The sequence below is a fragment of the Poecile atricapillus genome, chromosome 18, assembly GCF_030490865.1.
Source record: "Poecile atricapillus isolate bPoeAtr1 chromosome 18, bPoeAtr1.hap1, whole genome shotgun sequence".
Classification (NCBI taxonomy): Eukaryota; Metazoa; Chordata; class Aves; order Passeriformes; family Paridae; genus Poecile; species Poecile atricapillus.
The window spans coordinates 8,321,954-8,343,572 of record NC_081266.1 but is presented as its reverse complement, the minus strand read 5'-3'; the positions used below and the strand labels follow the sequence as shown (position 1 = coordinate 8,343,572).

General features: G+C 42.6%; 1 protein-coding gene across 1 annotated transcript in view; it reads left to right on the top strand.

Annotated features, from left to right (window-relative positions):
* Positions 1-19,210: 19,210 nt before the first annotated feature.
* Positions 19,211-21,619, top strand: part of LOC131586075 (1-phosphatidylinositol 4,5-bisphosphate phosphodiesterase zeta-1-like) — a 46,890-nt gene continuing 44,481 nt past the window's right edge. Inside the window, exons 1-2 of the mRNA XM_058852812.1 lie at positions 19,211-19,365; positions 20,378-20,528. Coding sequence (XP_058708795.1) covers positions 19,211-19,365; positions 20,378-20,528 — 306 coding nt within the window. The remainder of the gene's footprint in view (positions 19,366-20,377; positions 20,529-21,619) is intronic.

Genomic DNA, 21,619 nt, shown 5'->3' with positions numbered 1-21,619 from the left:
GCATTGTTTCAACACCATCAGTGGAATTAATGGGCAAAGAATGCGGCCCCACACACTGAGAATTTAGTATTTTTACTGTACTATTTAATATTAACAAAACCAAGCCCTTCATTGCTGTCATAAGAACTTCTGCATATTGCTACAAGTCCTTAGCACGTGATTCCTTAAACTCACGCTGTCAGGAATCTGTGGCAGGAACATGGTAGCACATTTAAGACAACAGCATTATGAAATGTTAGGATATGTGCTCAGCAGATGACTGCCTATTCTCAAGGGCAACTGAGACAAAATGTACCGTGGGAAATGGGATAAAGAAACATTAGTGAGTGGGCAAATAATTGAATCATCTCGGAGAGCATTTAAATTACACTGTTTCCCAGGGAGTACCACTTTTCTTCATTGAACTGGACACTGCTCAGCTGAATGTTAACAGCTCCCACAAATGTTCCTTTGCTTTTCACAACAAGCTTCAGTACACGGCCTTGGAGCTCTGGGACTCTGTCATATACAATCTGCAATAATATCTAGTGAAATAGAAAAAAAAAATACAAGTTTGTTAATCTATTTGACAGGCAAAGCACTTCAAATAGGATGATGATTAATCCAACTTTGTGATAATTGCTTTAAACTTCCATCCAGAATAGTAAGCTATTAACCATGAGCCAAATTCACTTAACTTAGTGAATTTACCTCAGAAATACATTTGACCTTATCTAGTTTATATAAAGAGATTCTACCTTAGAATCACGAGCTTAAGCTCGTGAAATCTGATTACCATTTTAAAATAAATTTGAAACCTGTCTTGAACAATGCTTGAGGAAAAAAACAAAACAGTATTCATAATTTTCCCTGTGAAAACTGGGAAAGATTGGACCCAGTTGAGCAAATGGAAGTTACTAAATTTAGATATATCTGATACTCCAGATGTGCTGTTGATACTTCTCCAAATAAATGAGATGGTAGTTTAGCATGTCTTAAACAATTATTAATGTCTATAGATTTAAAATAGCTTTTAAATTACCTTAATATTGTGAGAACACACAGGGATAAAGTATGAAATTATAATGGTGTAGTTTCTGAATTTTAAAAAAACCCCAAATAATCTGGAGCAATAGCCTAACAAGAATAAATTGCACTTAGAACAAATTCCCATGCTTCAGTCCCTGCATTAATCAAAAACTGTTGAGCAAACTGCATGTGGGCTGATAAAAATATGAAGGAAAATGCTCTCAGAGCGGGCCTGAAAGGTAAGTTTGCTTAAGAGAAGCTCATTTAATCTAAAATTTGTATGGCTGGAAATGTTTTTGCTATTTCACTTGCAGTGGAAAAATGCTTTAAATTTTAATCTCTCTATGCCATTTAAAAAGCAAACGTGGCGACATTCTCTCACTTCAGGAGAATGGAAAACTGAAACTGCCTTAAAGTCATTTGCCTGCTTGGATTTTCCATGGAATCTGAATGCAGGCTGTTACCTATGGCACTGCTGAGGGAAAGGAGAGGCAGACTGAGCCCCTCTGGCTTGGACCTCTGTGGGCTGGACTGATAAACCCTCTCTGTATTTCCACTTGCAATTGCATTCATGGAATGGACAGGACATCAGGTGACCCTCACAGAAAGCACCAACAGGACACCAAGAAAGGTCTTACCAGGGGGTTAAAATTCCCTTTTCCATTTAGAAGCCTTTGGAAATAATAGATTGGGATGGCTGTCATGAAATTTGCACCTGGTGCTTTTTGGTTTTCGTGTTTACTGTGTCTAATTTGCCAGACTGTCCATGAATTACAGATTCCACAGCTTCTCTTTTCCTCACCAAAATAAAAGTGAGATGATGAAGAAAATCTGAAAAGCAAGGACAGGCACAGTAAGCAGAATATAATTTAGAATAAGTCTGTGATCTGATGCTGAGGTGATGCTAATGCTATCAAAGAAAGCTGCCTTGTTTCTTTGCCAATGTATTAAAGGTACTAGCTGTTGCTTTAAATCACCAAAACCTACACATATCAGCTGTAAATGTTAAGAAACTGAACTGGGGTAATGAGCAACTTTCAATCTTTGGCCAAAAATAGGCTTTCATCTTTGAGCAATGACAGACTTTTGCAGTGCAGGGTAGGTGGTTTTCAAATTCTCCCAGTAAACTGTTTCTAAAATGGTATTGCAAATTCAGCTGGAGTAAGGATTATTATCAGGATGTAGGGACAGAAGAAAGGTCTGGAGAAAGCTGAATAAGGGTGTGGATAAAACAAATGACACGTTCCAGAATTTGGGAACAGTTAAATCCTGAAATGATTGTGCTGTGAGAATATTTGCCTGCCTTTTACACAGACAGATCCGATGGAGGTGAGTTATATGTGGCCATGCAGCAAATCAGTGGGACAGTTAGGGCTGGAATTCAACTATTGCTGGCTGCAAAAAGAGAAACACTGTTGACCTACAGGAGTCTAATGACATTTTAATCACAAATGAGGGACAGTTGCTTCTCCATAGGTAGCCATGGCACAGTTCCTAGATTTGGTAATTAATCCAAGGCAGTTTTGATGCATGGTGCTGGAGGGAGCAGCCGTGGCTCCTGGTGCAGTTCCCCTCCTCCCCTTTCATCAGACTGGCTGGGGCTGCTCTGCCTTCCTTTTCTCTTTACACTGCATTCCACTTTTCTGTGTTCCTTCTCCTCTTCTCTACCACCATTTCTTAATGCAATATAACATTAACTGCTATGAGTGCCACAAATTCCAAAATCCAAACACAGGCACAAGAGAAAAGAAGGATTTGTTTGCTAAAAGCAGCTCCACAACATTTGCTGTAACTCATTTTATTGTCAGCCCTCCTGGACTTTCACATCTTCACTCTCACACCCGAGTAAAAATCAAACATAAAAAGCAGTTTTGCAAGGTTGATAATTTGCTGTAGGCAGTCATAAGCAATAGAAGTACAAAACTAGAATCAAAAATACCCAAGAGAAGCACATTTCAGATTTTTCTCAGTCTGGAACAAAGAAGGAAATTAATATACAGCTTCCTTCCAGCCATTTGGCTTTAATAAAAACTTATGAACTCATAAAAAAGGCTACTACATTTCTGTACACAGTGTTTTGGACAGCAACTAACTTAAGAGACAGCTGACTTATATTTTTAGTAGTTTTGCTTCCCTGGGGCGGCTTCTGCCTCAGTCTACCAGCCTTGGACAAAAAAATGCATCCAGAATGACATCACATATGGAGGAGCAGAGCTGCTAAAGCACAGGCATCGGGTTGGAAGGGGCCAAGTTCAGTGGAACCATATGTCCCCACTGTGATTAGCACTTCCCAGTGAAAAAGATTGAGCATCTGGGAAGAAGGCTCTCCGTTTTGATTAAGGACATTAAAGCTTTCACGGGATTTCTTTTAACAGCAGCGGAATACTCGTGAACCACAATTAAATCTCCTCCCAGTGACTAGTGACTAACTGCAGACGGGATTTTGGATTTCCTTGCATTCAAAGGTTTCTAAGAGCAATTTGAAAGATAATTGTCTTCCAGTGTTGCTGGCTGGCTCTTATCTGTTGTCCATTTTGGATACCTTACAATGAATGTAATGATATATTATGTTTGTTTGCTTTAAATATCTTTCAAATGTAAAGGAATTTCTTTAGACAGATTAATTAGATTTATTCCACTCTGATAGCGAAAAAAGAAGGAAAGAACAGAAAAAATAAAGCCTAGTTTCTTGTTATTCCACTGCAGTACTGTAGGGAGGGAAATTTGTCTCAGCTGTGAGCAGCAATACTACTCAGGGAGCCTTCTTACAGAACACTGGAAGTCATCAGTGTAAGCAGGCAACTTTTGTAATTAACAGATGTGGGAAAAGAGAAATATTACAACTCCAGGACTGAGAAACGAAGAGATAAGCACTGAGACTCTGCTGACTAACCTAACCTTCATCATATCTTATCTATGGAACAGGGTGGAGTGGTAATATTTTCCACACCTTCTACTTTATAGCCTGCTGAAAGAGCATTTGTAAATTGCTTTGAGATCTTTAGGAGATTTGTTACATGTAATAATTATAATCTCCAATCCCACCTACTGTTTCAATCTCATCTGCCCTTACAAATGAACACAGTTTATACCACTTCCCATTCTGCCATAAATGCTTCTCCATACAAATGTTTCCTTTCACCCCAGAGGCATGAGCACTTCAGTGGTGTGTGAAAGAATCATATATAGCTGTGAACTAATGGCATTTTAACATGAAAAGAACCTGGCTATTCATTCTTGTGTTATCATTTAGGACAGTGACAGCCAATTTTCAAATGTTAATTTGAATAACAGCATCCATTCAATTAATACTTTTCATGCTACTGTGCATAACTTCATTCAGAACTGCTGGGTTATGGTGCAATGATGCTTGATCTCATTTGGCTAACGTGTAACTGTGGTTATGGGGTAAGACAGGGCACTGTGAAAAATCCAACTGTTTTCCTGAACAGAGAGACATAAAAGACACTGTTTCACTTCTGAGAAAGATGCAAAGCAGACAGTCATCACCATTTGTGGTTCTCCTTATGGTACATTCCTTCTTCTTGGTCACCCTCATTGCAACGGCTCTAAAAATGTTGTATTGTTGTTTTGTTTCAAGAGAGGGCAAAGCAAATAGAACAAATTGCACCTGTGTGGGTTGTAGGTGACCTGCTGGGAAGGAGCTCTGCAGAGAAGGACCTGGGGGTTCTGGTGGACAATATGAGCCTGCAGTGTGCCCTCATGGCCAAAAAGGGATCCTGGGGTGCATCAAGAAAAGCACTGAGAGGAGGTTGAGGGAGGTGACCCTGCCTTTTTACTCAGCCCTAGTGAGGCACATCTGGAGTGCTGTGTTCAGTTCCAAGCTCAGCAGATGAAGAAAAGCAGGGAACCACTGGAGTGAGTCCAGTGAAGGGCTATGGAGATGGTGAGGGGACTGGGGCATGTCTCTCAAGAGAAAACTCTGAGTGAGCTGGGCTCACCCTGGAAAAGAGACAGCTGAGAGGGGACCTCATCCATGTCTGTCAGCATCTGCAGGAAGAGGTCAGGGAATGTACCAGGATCTGCTCCGTGAGGCCCAGAAATGGGACAAGAGGCAACAGGAGGAACAGATACCCAGGAAGCTCCACCTGAATGGGAGGAAGAACTTCCTTGTGCAGTGATTGAGCACTGGAGCAGACTGCCCAGAGAGGCTGTGGAGAATCCCTCACCGGTGATATCCCAGAACCATCTGGAAACAATCCTGTGCCATGTGCTCTGGGATGGCCCTGCTGGAGCTGGGAGGTGGCACCAGATGACCACTGTGGGCCCTTCCAGCCTGACCCATTCCATGATTCCATGAAACAAGAAGGGGTGGAGGAAAGTGAACAGTACTCACAAGTTCATTGTAAGTAGGGTCAGAGCCTCTTGGAGCTGTTCTTGTTTTCCTTCGACTGACCTCATAAGGATCTGGCAGAAGATAAAATTCAGCGTGTGCACTTGGGGCAGAGCCATCTGGGAGGTGCTGGAAAACAAGAAGGTCATAAATATGAGTGTCCATGTTCTAGCAAAGAAAACAAATAAAAAGTACCAAATGAAATCTGTGTTTTTAGCAGACATAAAAACATGTTGCATTTTCAGTATTCTCTGGGCTAAACTGGAGTGCCAGTGGAATAAGAAGCATTAGTAGAATTCAGCTTAAAATGGAATCAGGAAAATAAAAATTAAATAACACAGAGACAAGGTACAATTATCTGTCTTTAATATTTTCATTCTGATGGAAAAAATCCTTAAGCCTCAATCTACTCTAACTCATCTTAATCTGATACAAAGTCTGGCCTTTCCACTTTCCAGAGCAAGGCATAGGAACTGGATTTTAGATGGCAAGCTCCTACTGATTTTAACCCCCAAGTATCTGTGCTGATATTGGGGAGACCGATGGTTTCTAAGGGTGTTTTGTAAAACATATTGCTATAGAAGAGCCAGGAGCATTTCCTGCAGCAATATGGGCAGAACAGGATTCTTACAGCAGCCTTTCTGATCTCGCCCATCACACAGCTGCAATCTCTAATTTTCCAGTTCAGGTTACTGAATGATATTCCAGATATTCCATCTTATACAGCAGCAACTCGAGATCAGAGACAATCTATTAACCAGGCTCAGTCATCAACACCAGCCAGTGCTGGTGGGTGGAGAATTTTCTGATAACTTCTGAGGAGCTGTAAAGTCATTCCTAAAGCAGATTACAATTACTCAGGAAACACATTCTATTACTTGAGGCTTCAAAAGAACACACAAGAAACATAAAAATTAAAAACTACGGAGCAGGCACGTGTCACTTAATGCTTGGCTTATAATTAAATACAAACCCTTGTGTTGGTTACACAGTATACAGTCAGAAAGCACAAAATGGAGTGTATCAAAATATCAATAATTTTGATCATATAATCAGCATTTTAGACAGGAAGTTTGCCTGTCAGCAGCCAAGCAATGCAGTGACATGATGCAAATGAGAATACAGGCAAAAAGAAGAGAACTTAAAACATTTGGAGCCAATGAACCCAAAGGATTATACAGGCACTTGCATTTCTATCTCCTGTTGTAGTTTTACACCTGGCTCAGGATGAAGAAATTTCTCAGATTTTGATTATTCACAGTATGTGTCTGGAAATGTGGGGCTTTCTACAGCATTACCAACATCATATCCCTGGGATAGAAGAAACTGCTGTCTCCTAGCAATAAATAATTTCTCTGTTGGGAAGGAAAACAGTGCTTGTGTGTGTGAACAACCAGTTCTTGCACAACAAACCTCTGGTTTTTGTTATCTGAAGTGATCCTTCAAGGCAAATGATGTGGTCTACTGCAAAGCTGATTCTTGCTACCATTAACATCATACAGCATCAAAGGATGCCCCACTCAAACCATTACATATTGTCAGCACTATGGGAGTGATTAATATTGCTATTGCTAAGTTCCCCAAAGCACATCTGATTTAAAATTCCCATGGGATTTAGATAGATGGGATTCAATAGCCAACATAAGAGAGCCATTAAAGGGCAATGGAACTAAAGGGTATTTTCCAATGTGGCCACATTGTTAATGCAGGATTTATAATTTACACTGTCCACTTGAAAACCCACCTCTGTTGATTTAGGACTGTACTAAAACTTCATTGAGGATTACAAGTAACAGTAAACAGAGCATCTCTTAAAAATCAGGAGGGAGAATGAAATGCAGCCCTAAGTCCCAGTCCAAGGAACCAGGATCCTAAGTGCAATCTAGATCTCCACTTCTCAATGAATAGGTAAACATCACTGTAACTTGAAGGTCAACTGATTTTAGTTGTTTCAGACAAAGGAAGGAACCAGGCTGAGGTGACAGGCTCCAAAGGTAATGTAGTTTAACAGGACATGGGTGTCCAGAAGTGGATGTGATTAACTGAAAAGGAGTCAGGTAAAACTGTCACTATGCTTTTGAACTGCTCTTTCTCATGTTACCTTGCCTTCAGCCAACTAACCTTCCTCTGTCAGCTGATTCCTCCCAAAATTTAAGGGAGGCACTTTGCAGCAGTGTTTTGGCTGTATGAGATGGACTGAAAACTACTTCCTCACTATCTCTTTGAATGTATTTAAATCTGTGTTCAAAGAGGTGAGTGGGAGGAGAGGGTCAAGAGAGAAAATTAAAAAAGAGAACATTTTAGAGATTCAGACGGGAAAACTCGACGGGGGAGCTGTTGCTCTGGATTATTTCAGAACTAAAATAAAGCCCCTTTTCATGAATAGTAGCAATCAGCAGTCAGACTGTTAGAGGTAACTTGATGTGCAGCCACCTGAATTCCAAGTAGACATTGTAGTTCTGATTATTGGTTTTTTTCTCCCCCACTTTAGAGGTGACATTTCCCTCCTTCCTCCTCCCTTGCTGAGGAAAGGCAAACAGGCTGCTCCAAATCCCACTATTGTCCCAGTTTTCCATCTGCAGAGGCACTGTTATGCCACCAAACAATCAAAAAAGCTCATATGATGAGTTTATGTCGGTTTCTCTTTTGATTGGCACAAGAGCTGAATTTCTCTTCTTGTGAAGAGCCTGTTTAACCATAGGATTTCTTGAGGCAAGACTTGCAATGGAAAGAGTTGTACTTTGCTAGACACTTCCTAGCAGGAACAAGGAGTGATAGTGGCAGTTTGACTGTAATAGTGCAAAAACAAGGCTTGGATTAACGTGGCAAAAAATCTCTTTTAAAATCATGAGTAGGTGGAATTTGAAGTAAACTGTTTTATTAAGACAACAGACATAGCAGGCAAAAAACCCCCAAGTTTTGGGCAAACTAATCCTCTCCTAGGGTTTCTGAGTTATAAATAAAGGAGAATGGAGAATAAAGGAAAAATGGAGGAAACATCAGAAACATTTTTCTTACTTTTTTTTTTATTTTTCTTACAGAACTTTCTGTACAACATATTTGTCAAACACCTTTCAAAACAAGTATGTTTGAATCCAACAGTAATCCCTGTGCCACAAGAACAGACCTCATCTCTTTCCAATTTAAACTACTGCTGAGTTGTAGTACCCTTTGTTTAGAGGTGTTCAGCTAATTTTGAGTCTCAAGGAGAACATAGCTTATCAGAGCTAATTTCCTTTCACTTCAAAAGAATTTTCTATGAATATAAAATTAAATACAAATGCTTTATAAGCTATAGTTAGTATGAGAGCTTTTTTCCTATGGCTTTTTGTTTTGTTTTCCTGTGCCAGACTAAGGAGAACTTCACCTGAATGTTACCTCCCCTCTGTCAGCCAAGCTGCTGATTTAATTCTGTTACTGATACTCTCTGGATAACTTTGTTCAGCTCAAAGTGATATTTTTCCCACTTGTTTTCCATCCCTGCCTTGCCTACCTGTACACCTCCATTCCCATCCCTGTTGGCTGCAGTAAGGAAAGCAGTACACATTCATAATATTCTGAAAGGATAATGTGGCTTTTTATTTCACTGGCAGGCACTGCGTTGTTGGCAGGTATTCTATATTTTCCATTTAAATCTATATCAGGATAATCATAAAGTGTAAAAGTTAGGGAGCCCATGAGAGGAACGATGGGAACCAGCTAAGACTGAACAACGATCTCCAACCCTTTCCCAGCTCAAGCTGAAAGAAATGCCAGAAAAGGCAGCAGAGAATCCACCTGTACTGTAGGTGGGAACATCCCTATAGCCCTGTGCTGCAGGCTTAGACTTCATCCCTTTGGATTGGGGAAAGATTGGCTTCCACCTTTCGTCCCAGCACATTTAAACCATCGCATCTCACAAACATTTTTGAAAGCAATTTGTACTCTCACGGCATAGGACACGAAATGGAAAGAGGCTGGATGTCTGTGTAAGCCTAAAGCTGATTACTCATTTGTCACCCACATATCAGCTATCCCAGAATCATTAATCACCAGGAGTGGTACATGACAGCTTCAGAGCTTTTATAAAAGGAAAGCTGGAAGTACTTTTGCACAGAACTGTAGGAGTTTATTTTTCTTGCAGCAAATTTTCCCCCTGTAAAATTGGTTCTGAATTCATCGCCCACGCACGCTTTCCTGAATTCTAGTAATATTTTACATTTACTGGCATGACGTTCAGGATAACTTGGCTTTGTTTCTCCCCCCCTCTACCCCTGAGGAGTTACTCTGTCCACAAGAAGTAATGGGCAAAAATGTTTATCAGTGAGGATTGAAAGTTTAGCTGCTTATCTAGGAAAACAGGGCATGCCTGAAGTCATGGCAATGAAGTCAGTGGCAAAAACAGGCTTCCTCCTGAGCCAATGCTGAGCCACTGTTCCCTTTTCTTCTCCGTGAAGCAGGCAAGGAAATATGCTAGAAACCTCTCTCTGGATGTCAGCAATGGCTGTTTCTCTTGTCTCTGGTATTTTTTGAGGAGTGAGCAAGCCCAGCAGTAGGAAGCCTGGCTGTTTCTGCCTGTGAGGAGCTAAACCAGCCCATAGCCAGCCCTGTGTGAGACCTGGTGGGCTCTGGATAGCTCCCACTCTCTGTGTTGGTTAATGAAGGTGAACAGAACTGGACTTGTTCAAGTTCAAAACCTACATGTATTTCAGTGTTCATAAATTCATCTCCACATCTGCACAAGCCTACATTTTTACAGTAGAGCAGCATTCCCCCTGTGTTCTGTTCCTGCCTACTGCTGCTTTTCTGGGTATTGTGCTGCCACAGTCGGACTATTCTTGTTCTAAGCTAACAAATTCTTTCAGAGGCAAAAAAAAACCTCCTCTGGGGCTCCTTTATATTCCTCCTAAGACCATTCAGTGCACTTTGCCAGGTACTGTGCTATTGTCTTTAAAAAATAAACCTGCCCTGTCTCACCCCTCCACCTGCCACATCCTCCATGACTCCAGAGGCAAAATCTCCAGGCCTCCAGGGTTTTCACCCCTACACAAATGTTTCCTTCTAGCCCAGCCTCACTTTATTAAGGCAATATTGACCGTAAACCCTATGCATAAAGTGCCCAGTGTTGCACTGTTTGTATTTGAGAGGAGCGAGCAGTGCCCCAATAAGCTGACTTCAAGTTATGTAATACACGCTTGGAAAATTGCATTTTATTGGCATCATGGCTTTTCTATATTTGAAAATGGAATTTAAAGTTATTTTCCTCAGCAATCGTGGTGATGCCATTCAAATCATAAGCAGAAGCAGTGAGCCATCTGACTTACAGAATCTCAGGATTCAAATGAACCTATGAATTGCTGAGGGAAATCTTGAGACTGAAACATTTTTAGTATCTTCTAAATATCTGTTTAACAGAACTTGTCTTCATTGTGCACCCACAGCCTTAAACTGTAGGCAAACATTACCAACCAGTCTTAACATCTCTGTGTTCAAACAGTTTCCTTGGCTGCAAGTATTGCCTTAGTGAAAAAATACAGCTTTTACTTTGCAGAGGGTTAGATCAGATTAATGGTCCTTTCCAGTCACAAAATCCATAGGGCTGTTCTCCGTTGTTTGTCTTTGCAGAAATTTTGGTAGAGTTTCCCTCAGTCAGGACTGGCTTTTTTCACACATGACTGAAATGTTGCAGCAGTGAGGGAGAGGACACTCTGAAGCTGATCCAGGGGTGAGAGTTGTGCATCAGCAGCAAATCTGGCACGTGTGGATGTGACGGATCCAAAGGTTTTTTCTCTAGGACACCCCACGTGAATGGGCAAATTCCCTTCAGGGAATTCCCTCTACAAGGGACGTGGATCTCCCAACAGAGTCAGCAGAGGAGCCAAAGCCTTGGGTGTAAATACAAGGGCTTAGTTTACTGCGGTTGCAAGCCTGCGCTGTGGGCTCGTCATTTGACCGCTTGCTCTGACCGGTGTCTGGATCAGTGCCGGAAGTTGACTGACTCGAGGTTTCCAGGCTGCGGTGCCTTTTTGTTGGGCTTCGCCCTCTCCCTTTTCCAGGGACGGGTTTGTCCCCTCCCTTTCTCCGCCTTCCTTCCAGCGGGCTCTTTTCCTTACTAGAGACACTCTAGAGCATGCTCTCCGGTTGGACCGTGAGCTCTCCTCCCCTTCACTCTCGGCGCTGTCCGCCCGCCTCCCCTTAGACTCCCGATCGCGTATGTCCGCGTGTGTTAGGCACCCTTCGCTCCGCCCCTTGCTCGTGTCCCCGGCGCCATTTCGCGGCGCATATGGCGGGGGCCTTTCCCCGACATCTCCAGGGCCCGCGGTGTCGGGTCCGCCCCGTGGCTCCGTGGCATCGGTACGCCCCGGCGGCAAAGTGTGTTCCGCGGCCAAACCTGCATTAGGACCGGGCAGGCGGGACGGCGACTTGGGTCGGCCGTCATCATTAGATGGCTCGTTAAAATCGGTGGGGTAATCAATACACGTGGTCTGAGTGGCAGCTCCTACCCCCACCCGTGGTGTAACCCTTAAACAGCTTTGAGCTGCCTTGCAAACTTTCTGCTCGTGAAGCGCTTTTCTCAGCGCTTGCGTAACTCTCACCCAGCTTTTAAGGCACTTGCTGGACTTAATGCGCAAGACGTCATTTGTGAGCGCCTCGGAACACCTATCCCAGCAATCTGGGAGAATAATATCTACGGGATCATCGGTAACACGATTCTAACAATCTGACAACCACGCATTCAAAATTCCTTGATTTTTTGCAGTCTATACCGCTCTGCTTATGCAGCTGCGAATCTACCTTGCTGATCGACTGCATCTCGGCGGTACGGGAGCGTCCTCCCCGCTGGAGTCGGTCCTGCCGCTCCAGCCGTCACTCAGCGTCCGGCGAGACTCCTGAACTCCGGCCGCTCGAACCCGCGTGTATCGGGGAGCGGTCCCGGGTTTCGGCAGCACTTGTCGCCTCGGGGTGAGGCGTAGCGACCCGGTTCGTGGGTGACACGACGGCTGAACTTACAGGCCTGTCTGGCAAATCACGCGCTAACACCAATCTGGTGGACGGTGAAAAAGCCGTTATTTCCGGTGAGCTAGGTTTTTATAGCACCGGGATATGATGACGTAATCACCGTAGTATTATGGGTTATAGAACATTGTAGAAGGAGGGGCCCTATCTTCGCGTACAACGCGAGATCTTCCGATCGGCTTTCCCTGTCTATCCACAGCACCCTTTCCATAATGAAGTGAACTGAACCCTGGATTTTATGTTTGCACTACACAGCTATCTATGCTGTAATTTACTTTCATTTAATTAAATGACCAGAACTTCCTAAGAACACAGTTAGGAACCTACACATTTACAAAGATGGAAACAAGGAGAAACAAAGACTAATTCCAACACCTGCAAATTGTGTGCATCTCCACACCACCTGCTTGAAATCTCAATGATATCATCAGCATGGCAATCACTTTGATATGCCCCTCTCACCAATTAGAACTTTATCAGAAGTTTATCAAAGTCACTTAGATTTAGAAAGCTCAACACAAAAAATAAAGAGGGTCTTATGCTACATCCTGAAGGTAAAGTTTGTATAAATTGGGCCTGTCAGCAGAGGCTGATCTCACCTGTCAAAGTGACACACAGGACACAGAAAACAAGCCTCAGGACAGAGAAGTATTGAATGTTACAGACCAGAATGGAGATGCTTGAATTGCAAATGAGAAGCCAGAGTGGCCAGCAGAAAACAGTCAGAGCTATGTAAGCCTCATGTGCTTCATCCCACTAATTAAACCATCAGCCTCATTTTATTTCTGGCTGGTGCCCACATAAGCCCCTCAATCTGGCCCCATTTAGGAAAAGGATTGTAATCCAGTTTGGGATGGAGGTGGAATAGAGTATGCACTGAGAACCCACAATAGCTCATAACTGCTCTAATCCCCAGGCTAGACAAGTAAAGGCTCTCTTGCCACAGATATTGCTGGAGACGTGAGCCATGGGAATTCGAGAGCACATCTAGGCAGGGAATTCATTATGGAGCAGCTGACACGCTCCTGCACCGAGAGATCACACTTCACACACAGCCCCAGCTCCATCTCTGAAGTCACCCTCAGCAGCCAATTCCACCTGCAGGAATTCTGTGCTGCAGGAGCACTGCCAGCTTCCCCTCCCGTAGCCTGGCTCCAGGAGCACTCAACATTTACCTCTCAGCCTCCTGACAGTGTTACAAAGCTGAGCATCACACCTCCAAATGACATTGCTCCTTAAAATTCACCACTGCTCCCTCTGCTGAGCTCTTCCCTCTTCATAGACAGGCTGGACTAGAAAGCAATGTCTGGATAATCAACCCAGAGCTCCAGGCTGAGGTGCTGCAAAAAGTCATGCTGCTGCACCATGCCTTATGTCTGACTGCTATCAAAATGTGTCTGCTGAGAGGGCCAAAACAGTATCAAAATTGGTTTTCTTGGAAAAGGCCATTACCAGCCATTAAGGAAACCCAGTTTCTGTATCTGTCTCACACCTGTAACCATACTGAGTGAGCTCAAAGGGAAAAACCAATTGTTAAATCATGACAGAGCAGCACTATCACTACTTTGAGTTGAAATTAGTTCTCCCAGAAAGGCTGTTTGAAGATTAATGTTTTCACAGTACTCTGCAAATGCAAGGACTTACAGGTTACACATTCTGATAAAAATACTCACAAGGTTCCTCATGTGTTTCAGCATTATTGTCAGACGGCTGTTCTCGTAGGATATGACCAATTGTACTCCAGGATTGTGACCAGCTGACTGAGGACCTAAAAAAGGCCAGACAGCTTGATTATTTTTAGTTAACAACTTAGAGGAAGCAGATCTGTAAAATATTGAAATACATGTTAGCTAACATATTAAAACCTGCTCCATGCTTAAATCAGGGATGAAATTAAAAAACACGGATAAGGAGTGTGATGGAAGAAAGTGGTCTGACATGCAGTGCTCATTTTCCTTCCTGTTTGTTAACTGCCAGTGAGATTTTCTGTTTACTAATTGCCATCAGTCTGACATTTAGTGGCAAATTAATGCTTGAGTGACAAATAATTGGGGTGTTTTTTTTTTGGCAGTCACTGATGACACTATTCACTATTGTTGCAGTTCTGTCTGGTCAAAAACACTGGATTTTATTTTTTTTTTCCTCCAGTTTCCAAGAGAAAGGGAAAAATAACAAAGGGAAAAAAGAGCAAGTTTCCTGACCAGCTCCAAAACAAGTTAGAGAAACAACATCACATATAAATTCTCTCTTCCTCTTTCTCTACTTTATGTATTCCAAGTTGGTTTTCATGCAACCCATTGCTTTCATAGATTTTTCTACTAAGATGCACTTTAGGAGTCTGATACAATTCCCACTGAAAAAAGCTATTTTTCATTTTCCAAGCAAGAAGAATCAGTCTCATAACGTGGAAGAAATGACTAAGCAAATCCTGCTCCATCTTTCTGCTGGAGGCACTGAGCCAGCTGTCTTCAGTGCCAGAAAGGTGTGTCCTTGAAGCTGGTAATGTGGTTTACCTGCCCTGCAGAGACAGCAGGGAATCACAGCAGGGAAAAGATGCCTTTTACCACTGTAAATCAGGTAATGGTGAGCAAAACCTCTCCTCAATATCCATCTGACCTCCTTATTTTGTGGTGTTTCACCTGAGCAGGGGATGAGGAGCTGGGCTTGAGCCATTTTGCACCACCTGGTCAGCGAGGACAGCCCAGACACTGCCCGTGTGAAGTTGCCTGGTTTTATTCAGGCAAATAGGGCTACATTTAACTAGACCAAAGCTGTATTACAACCACAATTTACCCAAAAAAGTAAGAACTCAATCCTGCAAGGCTTACAACACAACAAGGATGTCTCATGAGCTGGGCTCTGCTCTCCCTGCTCCCTGTTAAAACAGAGACCTGAGACAGAGAAGTGCTGCTCTCCATCCTGCACCTTGGGATCTGTCACTGACACAGCAGCCCTGAACCTGCTGCAGGGTGACATAACAACACAAGACAAGACAATAGAGTGGTAATTAATTCTTTAAATAGAATCACATCTTCTGAGAAGCAGAGGCAGTGGGAAAGGATGATGAGAACGTAAGAAGAGCCACCACGCGCCAGGGTCATGCACTGCCACAGGAGGCTTTTCAGGGAGTACCAGGACTGTTCCCCTGGGTAGCAGGAGGGTTCCCACCTGTCCCTTTCATCCTCAGCTGACACCTGGGCACTCCCTGTCCTGCTCTTGTCCTCTCCTCCCCACATGTGCCCCAGAGCTCTTACAGCCAGGGCGGTGGCAGCAAGAAATGCAACTCCCTCTGCTCAGCCTTTGCTCTGTGGCTCAGCACAGGAGGCAGCATGAGGCTGTTCTAATGAATAAGCCACACTGGGTGTATTTTTCTGAAGAAACCAAATGTGTAACCTCTGGAGCGAACAGAGACTAAAATAACTGCTCAGCAGACACAATGACAGTGGTGTCATGTACTACTGACAGCCAGAGAGCCGCTGTAATTGCCATTTATCCTAAGGAAGGGAACTCGAATGAATTAGAAATAACACAGTGTGTACATGCAGCTGCCATAATATAATTTTTCCAGGCAGCCTGGATACCAGCACTGCTGAGTTTATGATGCTTGGAATGGAATCTCAGAATATGAATCCATCTCCAATGCCTCCCCTGTAGAGACTACAAAAATACATTTTTAATCACATCCTAACTAGAGAAGGGCCCGAGACATTCTTGAAGAATTGAAATTTGTGTTCTGAAAAAAAGGTGTTCTGAACTCCTTACTGCAGTGGAAAACTTGAATTTTTGTTTTTGTTGTGTATATAAATATGCATATATTATACATGTCAATCCTTCATTAAATTTTAAAATACAGGGAACTGAAAAAAAAAATAAAAGAGAGGGGTTCACAAGCAGCTATAAGAATGTGAATGGTTTTCAAAGCATTAGAGAGAACAGGAGGCAATTTCAGGAATAAAAATAATGAAAGTTGGCATATTCCCTATGCAACAAAAAATCACTTACAGACAAAAAAGGGAGCAGTTGCAACTAAGTCTCAAAGACATTCAGAGCCATAAAAATGTATAAATAAAAGTTCAGTGAAGTTTTCCATGGAGTTGTACACCTTTAGTTTCTTCTCATAATCTTTATTCTTTCTCAAATTTCCACTTTCCAAAAATAAAAAAAAATAAATAAATAAAATAAAATAAAATAAAATAAAATAAAATAAAATAAAATAAAATAAAATAAAATAAAATAAAATAAAATAAAATAAAATAAATCAAAGCCCATCCTGGAGAATGTAGAGGGAAAATTGGCAAAGCCTGTTTTGTAATTACCTTCTTCAAATTAATTTCATAGCATTGCTAAAAATGAGTAGGCATTTTCAGTGACATCAGAACATTTATTCTGCTGAAATTTCATCCTTCTGAGCAGCTTTTGTTACAAATTCTGGTTTCATAGATCCCCTCTTTTCTAGAGAAAAGAAATTGAAAGAAAATGAGAAGTTCATAAAGGTAGGCTGATAGACTGATACTACAATATTAAATGCTTTTTATTATTGCACTCTTTGCTACAGTTTTTCTATATAGAAACAGCATTTTAAAGTTGACAGAATTTAATTCTACAGAACAAAACAATGTATTGCAAAATCATATCACATAAGGGATTGATCTGGTGGAATAAATCTTGAAACTGAAAGTCATTTAACTGTTCCATCTTTTTCATCATTCTTTGTTGTTCCTTATTATTTGTTCATGCTCAATATTTGTGAAAAAGTGATTTTTTTCCAATCCAGAATTTCTAGTGTTATATCTGTTTCTGTGAGCACTTACATCTATGGCCAAAATTTCTTCTATTTTCTGGTACTGCAGATATAAAGATATAAACTACACTCCCAATAAGCCATCTTCACTATAGTAGCCCTGGATTGTATAACATTTTTAATAAAATTACTCCTACTTTCAATAAAGAAATAATCACTTTTTCAACCAAATTTCATGTAAAGACAGCTGCTTGTTCATTGAATGGTCTCCAGCAGGAAATAGGCACTAAAGGGTTGGATTGGTGTTGGATGGATCTCAGTAGCAGCTGTGGGGTGAAAAGAGAATGACCCAAAGGTAATGCAGCTCTCTTTGAAGAACGGAGGGAGCACAGAAAATGCTCTCTGTGCTCCATCTTTCTCTCTATTCAACTGCATTGGTTTCTCTGGGATATTTATTATCATATCCAGATACATAGAGAAAGGAACCTCCCAAATCAGAGGGCAGTAAGTATGCAAAATCTTCATTTGTCATCAGAAGAGTAATCTGAAGATGCCCATTTTTGCACAGTTTTTTCTCCTTGAAACCATATCAATGCATAGTTCTTTATGACATTTTAAAACCAAGACAATGAGAGCAATCATGGTCAGTCAGCAGTGAATCTATAAAGCCACAAATGAGTATTTACAAAAGGGTGTGTTTGACCCATGTGGCACTGCAATTCCCACCAGCTGTGATGAACAACAGCAAAATCTTATGCTTACAATGAAAACATCTAATATGTGCAAGAATAATGCTTGAATGTTTACACCTTTTTTTTTTAAAGTGTAGTATTTACAGTAGTTCTTGCAATTAAACTTTGTTTCTGTTGAAACTCTAATTAAAAGTTATGTTTACAGAAAACAGCAAGGATGGTAGGCATTTGTAATAATCTGTGATAAATGTTACGAAATAATCACTATCATAGTTTGAAAGTAAACCAAAATCACACGCATTCCTTTGACCTTTGTAATAAATACTGGGAGAGAGGAATAGCATTTCTTTATTCTTTAATGCTGCAACACCCAGCCTACATCCCTGGTCAGTCCTGAAATATCTTCTGCACTAGCTATAAGAAATTTATTCCTCCAGTGTCCTGATCTTCTCTTTGTTCATGTATCTATATAAGGGATTGAGAGATATATGCACAAGCAAAGCCTGAAGGCTGAATTTACAAGGTTTCAGTAGCAATGAAAAAAAAAATCTAGATATAATGTCCCAATGTCTTTGCTGATCTTCCTTACTAGATTCCTTATAATCAATGCTTCATTTGGTGTGAAATTACAAAAATGAATATAATTTTGGTTAAAACTGCGAAGGAAAGTAAGAATTTGCTTGCTATCTCAGCTGGAGCACTCTGCTGCCTTTGACATTTTGACTATTCCTGGTAAAGTACTTAAAAAGTACATGAAGAAAGTGAAAAAAAAAAACCCAAACAAATTATTTCCAGTCACTGCAGACCTGAATTATTTTTAAAGTGGTGATTGACTGCTGGAAGTCTCTGTACTCTCCTGAGTGATCCAGAAATAAATCAATTAAACAACTCCATTTTGTCTTTTTTCCCCCATTTTTTATTTAGGCCATTGTATCAAAGCTGGTATTTCAGTAAGCATTGAGGCACTTCAGCATAAAATCTGTGGCAAACTGCCTTTGGTCTGTCACATTTCGAGTCTCACTCAGGCTTGCTGACAGCTACACGGAAGCTGGCAACTTCGAAGCAGTTTGCCTGGGGAAGAATTCCTGTAAAACGAGTGGGAAATGGAGTCAGGGTGTAAGTCCAGCCTGATTTCCAAGGGCTGTCCCAGTGATTTGAAGGCTGATACTGGTGTGCCTCAAAGCAGGACATGGACAGCTGCTCTTGCCCAGGCTGGTTTTGAGGACAGAGAAGTTCCCAGCAGGAAAGTGGGAGCTTGGGTGGCCTCCCAGCACTTTGGGGTGGCATCCCACAACTCTCAACATCCACCATCACCCTGTGCCGTGAAGCCAGCTGGTTCCCCAAGGCCCAAAGAAGGGATTTCCCCCCAGGTCTCTGCAGTGGGTTGGTAGCACAGTGCTCCTGGTTATCTGGGGGAAGATGTTGTGCTGGCAGCCTCTGCCTCACCAGCTTGTCACCTCGGACCGGGACAGAGAGACCTCGGCCAAGCTGGCCAAGCTCCCCTGGAGGACATTGGCACGGCTGGCTGCAAAAGGCCTGCTCTGCCCCACACAGCTCCTGCCAGCACACGTGCTGTGGGTGTGGGATATCCTAAGGGTGGGAGACGGGCAGGGCCTGGAGACGCTTTGTGCTGGAAGGAAAAGGCACAGGATGGTGGCAGGGTGGTGGAGCAATGGGTGGGAGACAGGGGCAGGGCCTGGGGACGCTTTGTGCTGGAAGGAAAAGGCACAGGATGGTGGCAGGGTGGTGGAGCAATGGGTGGGAGACAGGGGCAGGGCCTGGGGACACTTTGTGCTGGAAGGAAAAGGCACAGGATGGTGGCAGGGTGGTGGAGCGGGGGCAGGAAGGGGCCTGTGCTGGGCGCCTGCAGTTTGTGACATCACCAGAGCAACACTGGAGCGACACTGGAAGGATGGGGGAGTGAACATTCCATGCCATTCTGTCAGGTCACAGTGGCATGAGGAGCCCACTGTGAGCCCAAGTGAGATCTCGGCTATGCCACTGCAGTGAGGGGCCTGGAGCAGGCGGTGCACAGCCACCATGGATGAGAACAGATATCCTTTTCTTCTTCTACCTTCTCCTCTTCCTCTGCTCTCCCTGCCCTGTGACAGCTGCCATTGGGATGCCCCTGACATGGCCCTTTCCCCTCAGGCCTGGGCACACAGGGGATGCCCTGGAGGGCCTGGGGCAGCCAGTCCTGTCAGCCAGGGCCGGTTGATAATGTTTGGGTGGGCACAGTGCTGGGAGCACTCGTTCCCTGGTGTTTCTTGGCACTCCCCACCATTCCCTGAGCCTGCTGAATCCCCTCGGCTTCCCCACGTTTCCCTCCTCTCACTGCAGCCCTTTTTGCACCCTGACCACCCCTTGATCACACCCTCCCTTCGGCCCTTCTGTCACTGCTCTCTGGGACTTTGAGGACAGAGCAGAAATCTCTTCCTGCACACCTTGGGGCCTGCTGCATTCTCAGAGGGCAGAATGCAAGGATGTTCTAGAGTATGAAGAAAGGGAAGCACAATCTTCTTAGGTTTAATGAAATTAAACTTTTCCCCCTCATCCCCTCCATTAAAAGGCAATTTAATTGGCCAGAATCTTCCTTAACCTGACGTCTCATACGTGGTTTTGGAATACAATTCAGAATGATTTCATGAATGGGAATGTTGATTTAGAGGGCTGCAGGAGGCTGCTTGAAAAAATGCAAATAAAATTTGATGAAGACCATTTAAAACATATTTTCAAGGTAAGGTGTATGTACATTAAGCAATGAATGGTTTAGAAGTTCAGTTACACACATCATATGTTTGCTGATTTTTTTCAAGTTAATTTTTTGGGAAATGTATTTCAAGCTAGTGTGGTGTGCAAAATCAGCAAAGAATTTTCCTCCTCCAGGTCTTTCATGTCTGTGTAAAATAGATAACCCAGGGTTTGAATTTGAATCATGAGCCTTTAGATTGGAAGGTATCTCTAAGATCACTGAGTCCAACCATTAATACATTGAAAAGTCCACCTCTGCAACTTGTCCCTAAGCACCACATCTGCAAGCATTTAAGTACTTTCAAGGAATGGTGACGCAGACACTTCCCTGGACAGCCTGTTCCAATGCTTGACAACACTTTCAGTGAAGAAATTTTTCCTAATAGCCTGGCACAACTTGAGTCCACTCCTGCTTGTCCTACTGCTTGTTACTCGGAGAGACTGACACCCACATAACTCTGTCTTTTCTCCACAACAAATTGGTGTAAGATGGAAAATATGTTGGTTTGGATTCCCAGGTTTTTTTTTGTAACATGTCTGCGCTTGAGAAAAGTTAAAGCATTCTGGTTTCATCCTATTCAGCTTCTCTGGTCAAGCTAATGAGCCCAGACATGTCTGTCTGATTCTGGACAGAGCCATGAGAGCAATCTTCTCAAAATCCTCTTTCCAGGAGGACAATTGGGATTTCTCTGAGCTGTCCAGGCTTTAGATCCAGCACACATTCATTCCTTTCTCCACTATACCTCTCCTGTAATATTTAAGAGGTGTGCCTGAATGGATGGGAATCGCTCTCTAACTCCCTGGGAATGGATTTGGCCTTGAGAGGTGGCAGTTTTAAAGATATTTCTGTGAAGATTATATGATACAGCTAGAAGCTGGACTTAAGTTCATTTAGTGTAGGCAAGCAAACTACTGCCAAGCAGATCTTGTCTCAGTGAGCAAATACTAACAAATGAGTACTGGATACATATTTTCTTCATGTAATGACTCAAAATATCTAAGATTTTCCCTTTACATCATTTCCCCCCCAAAAAACCCCATCTGTCTGGTAATGCTTTTTCCCTAAGGGAATGAAAA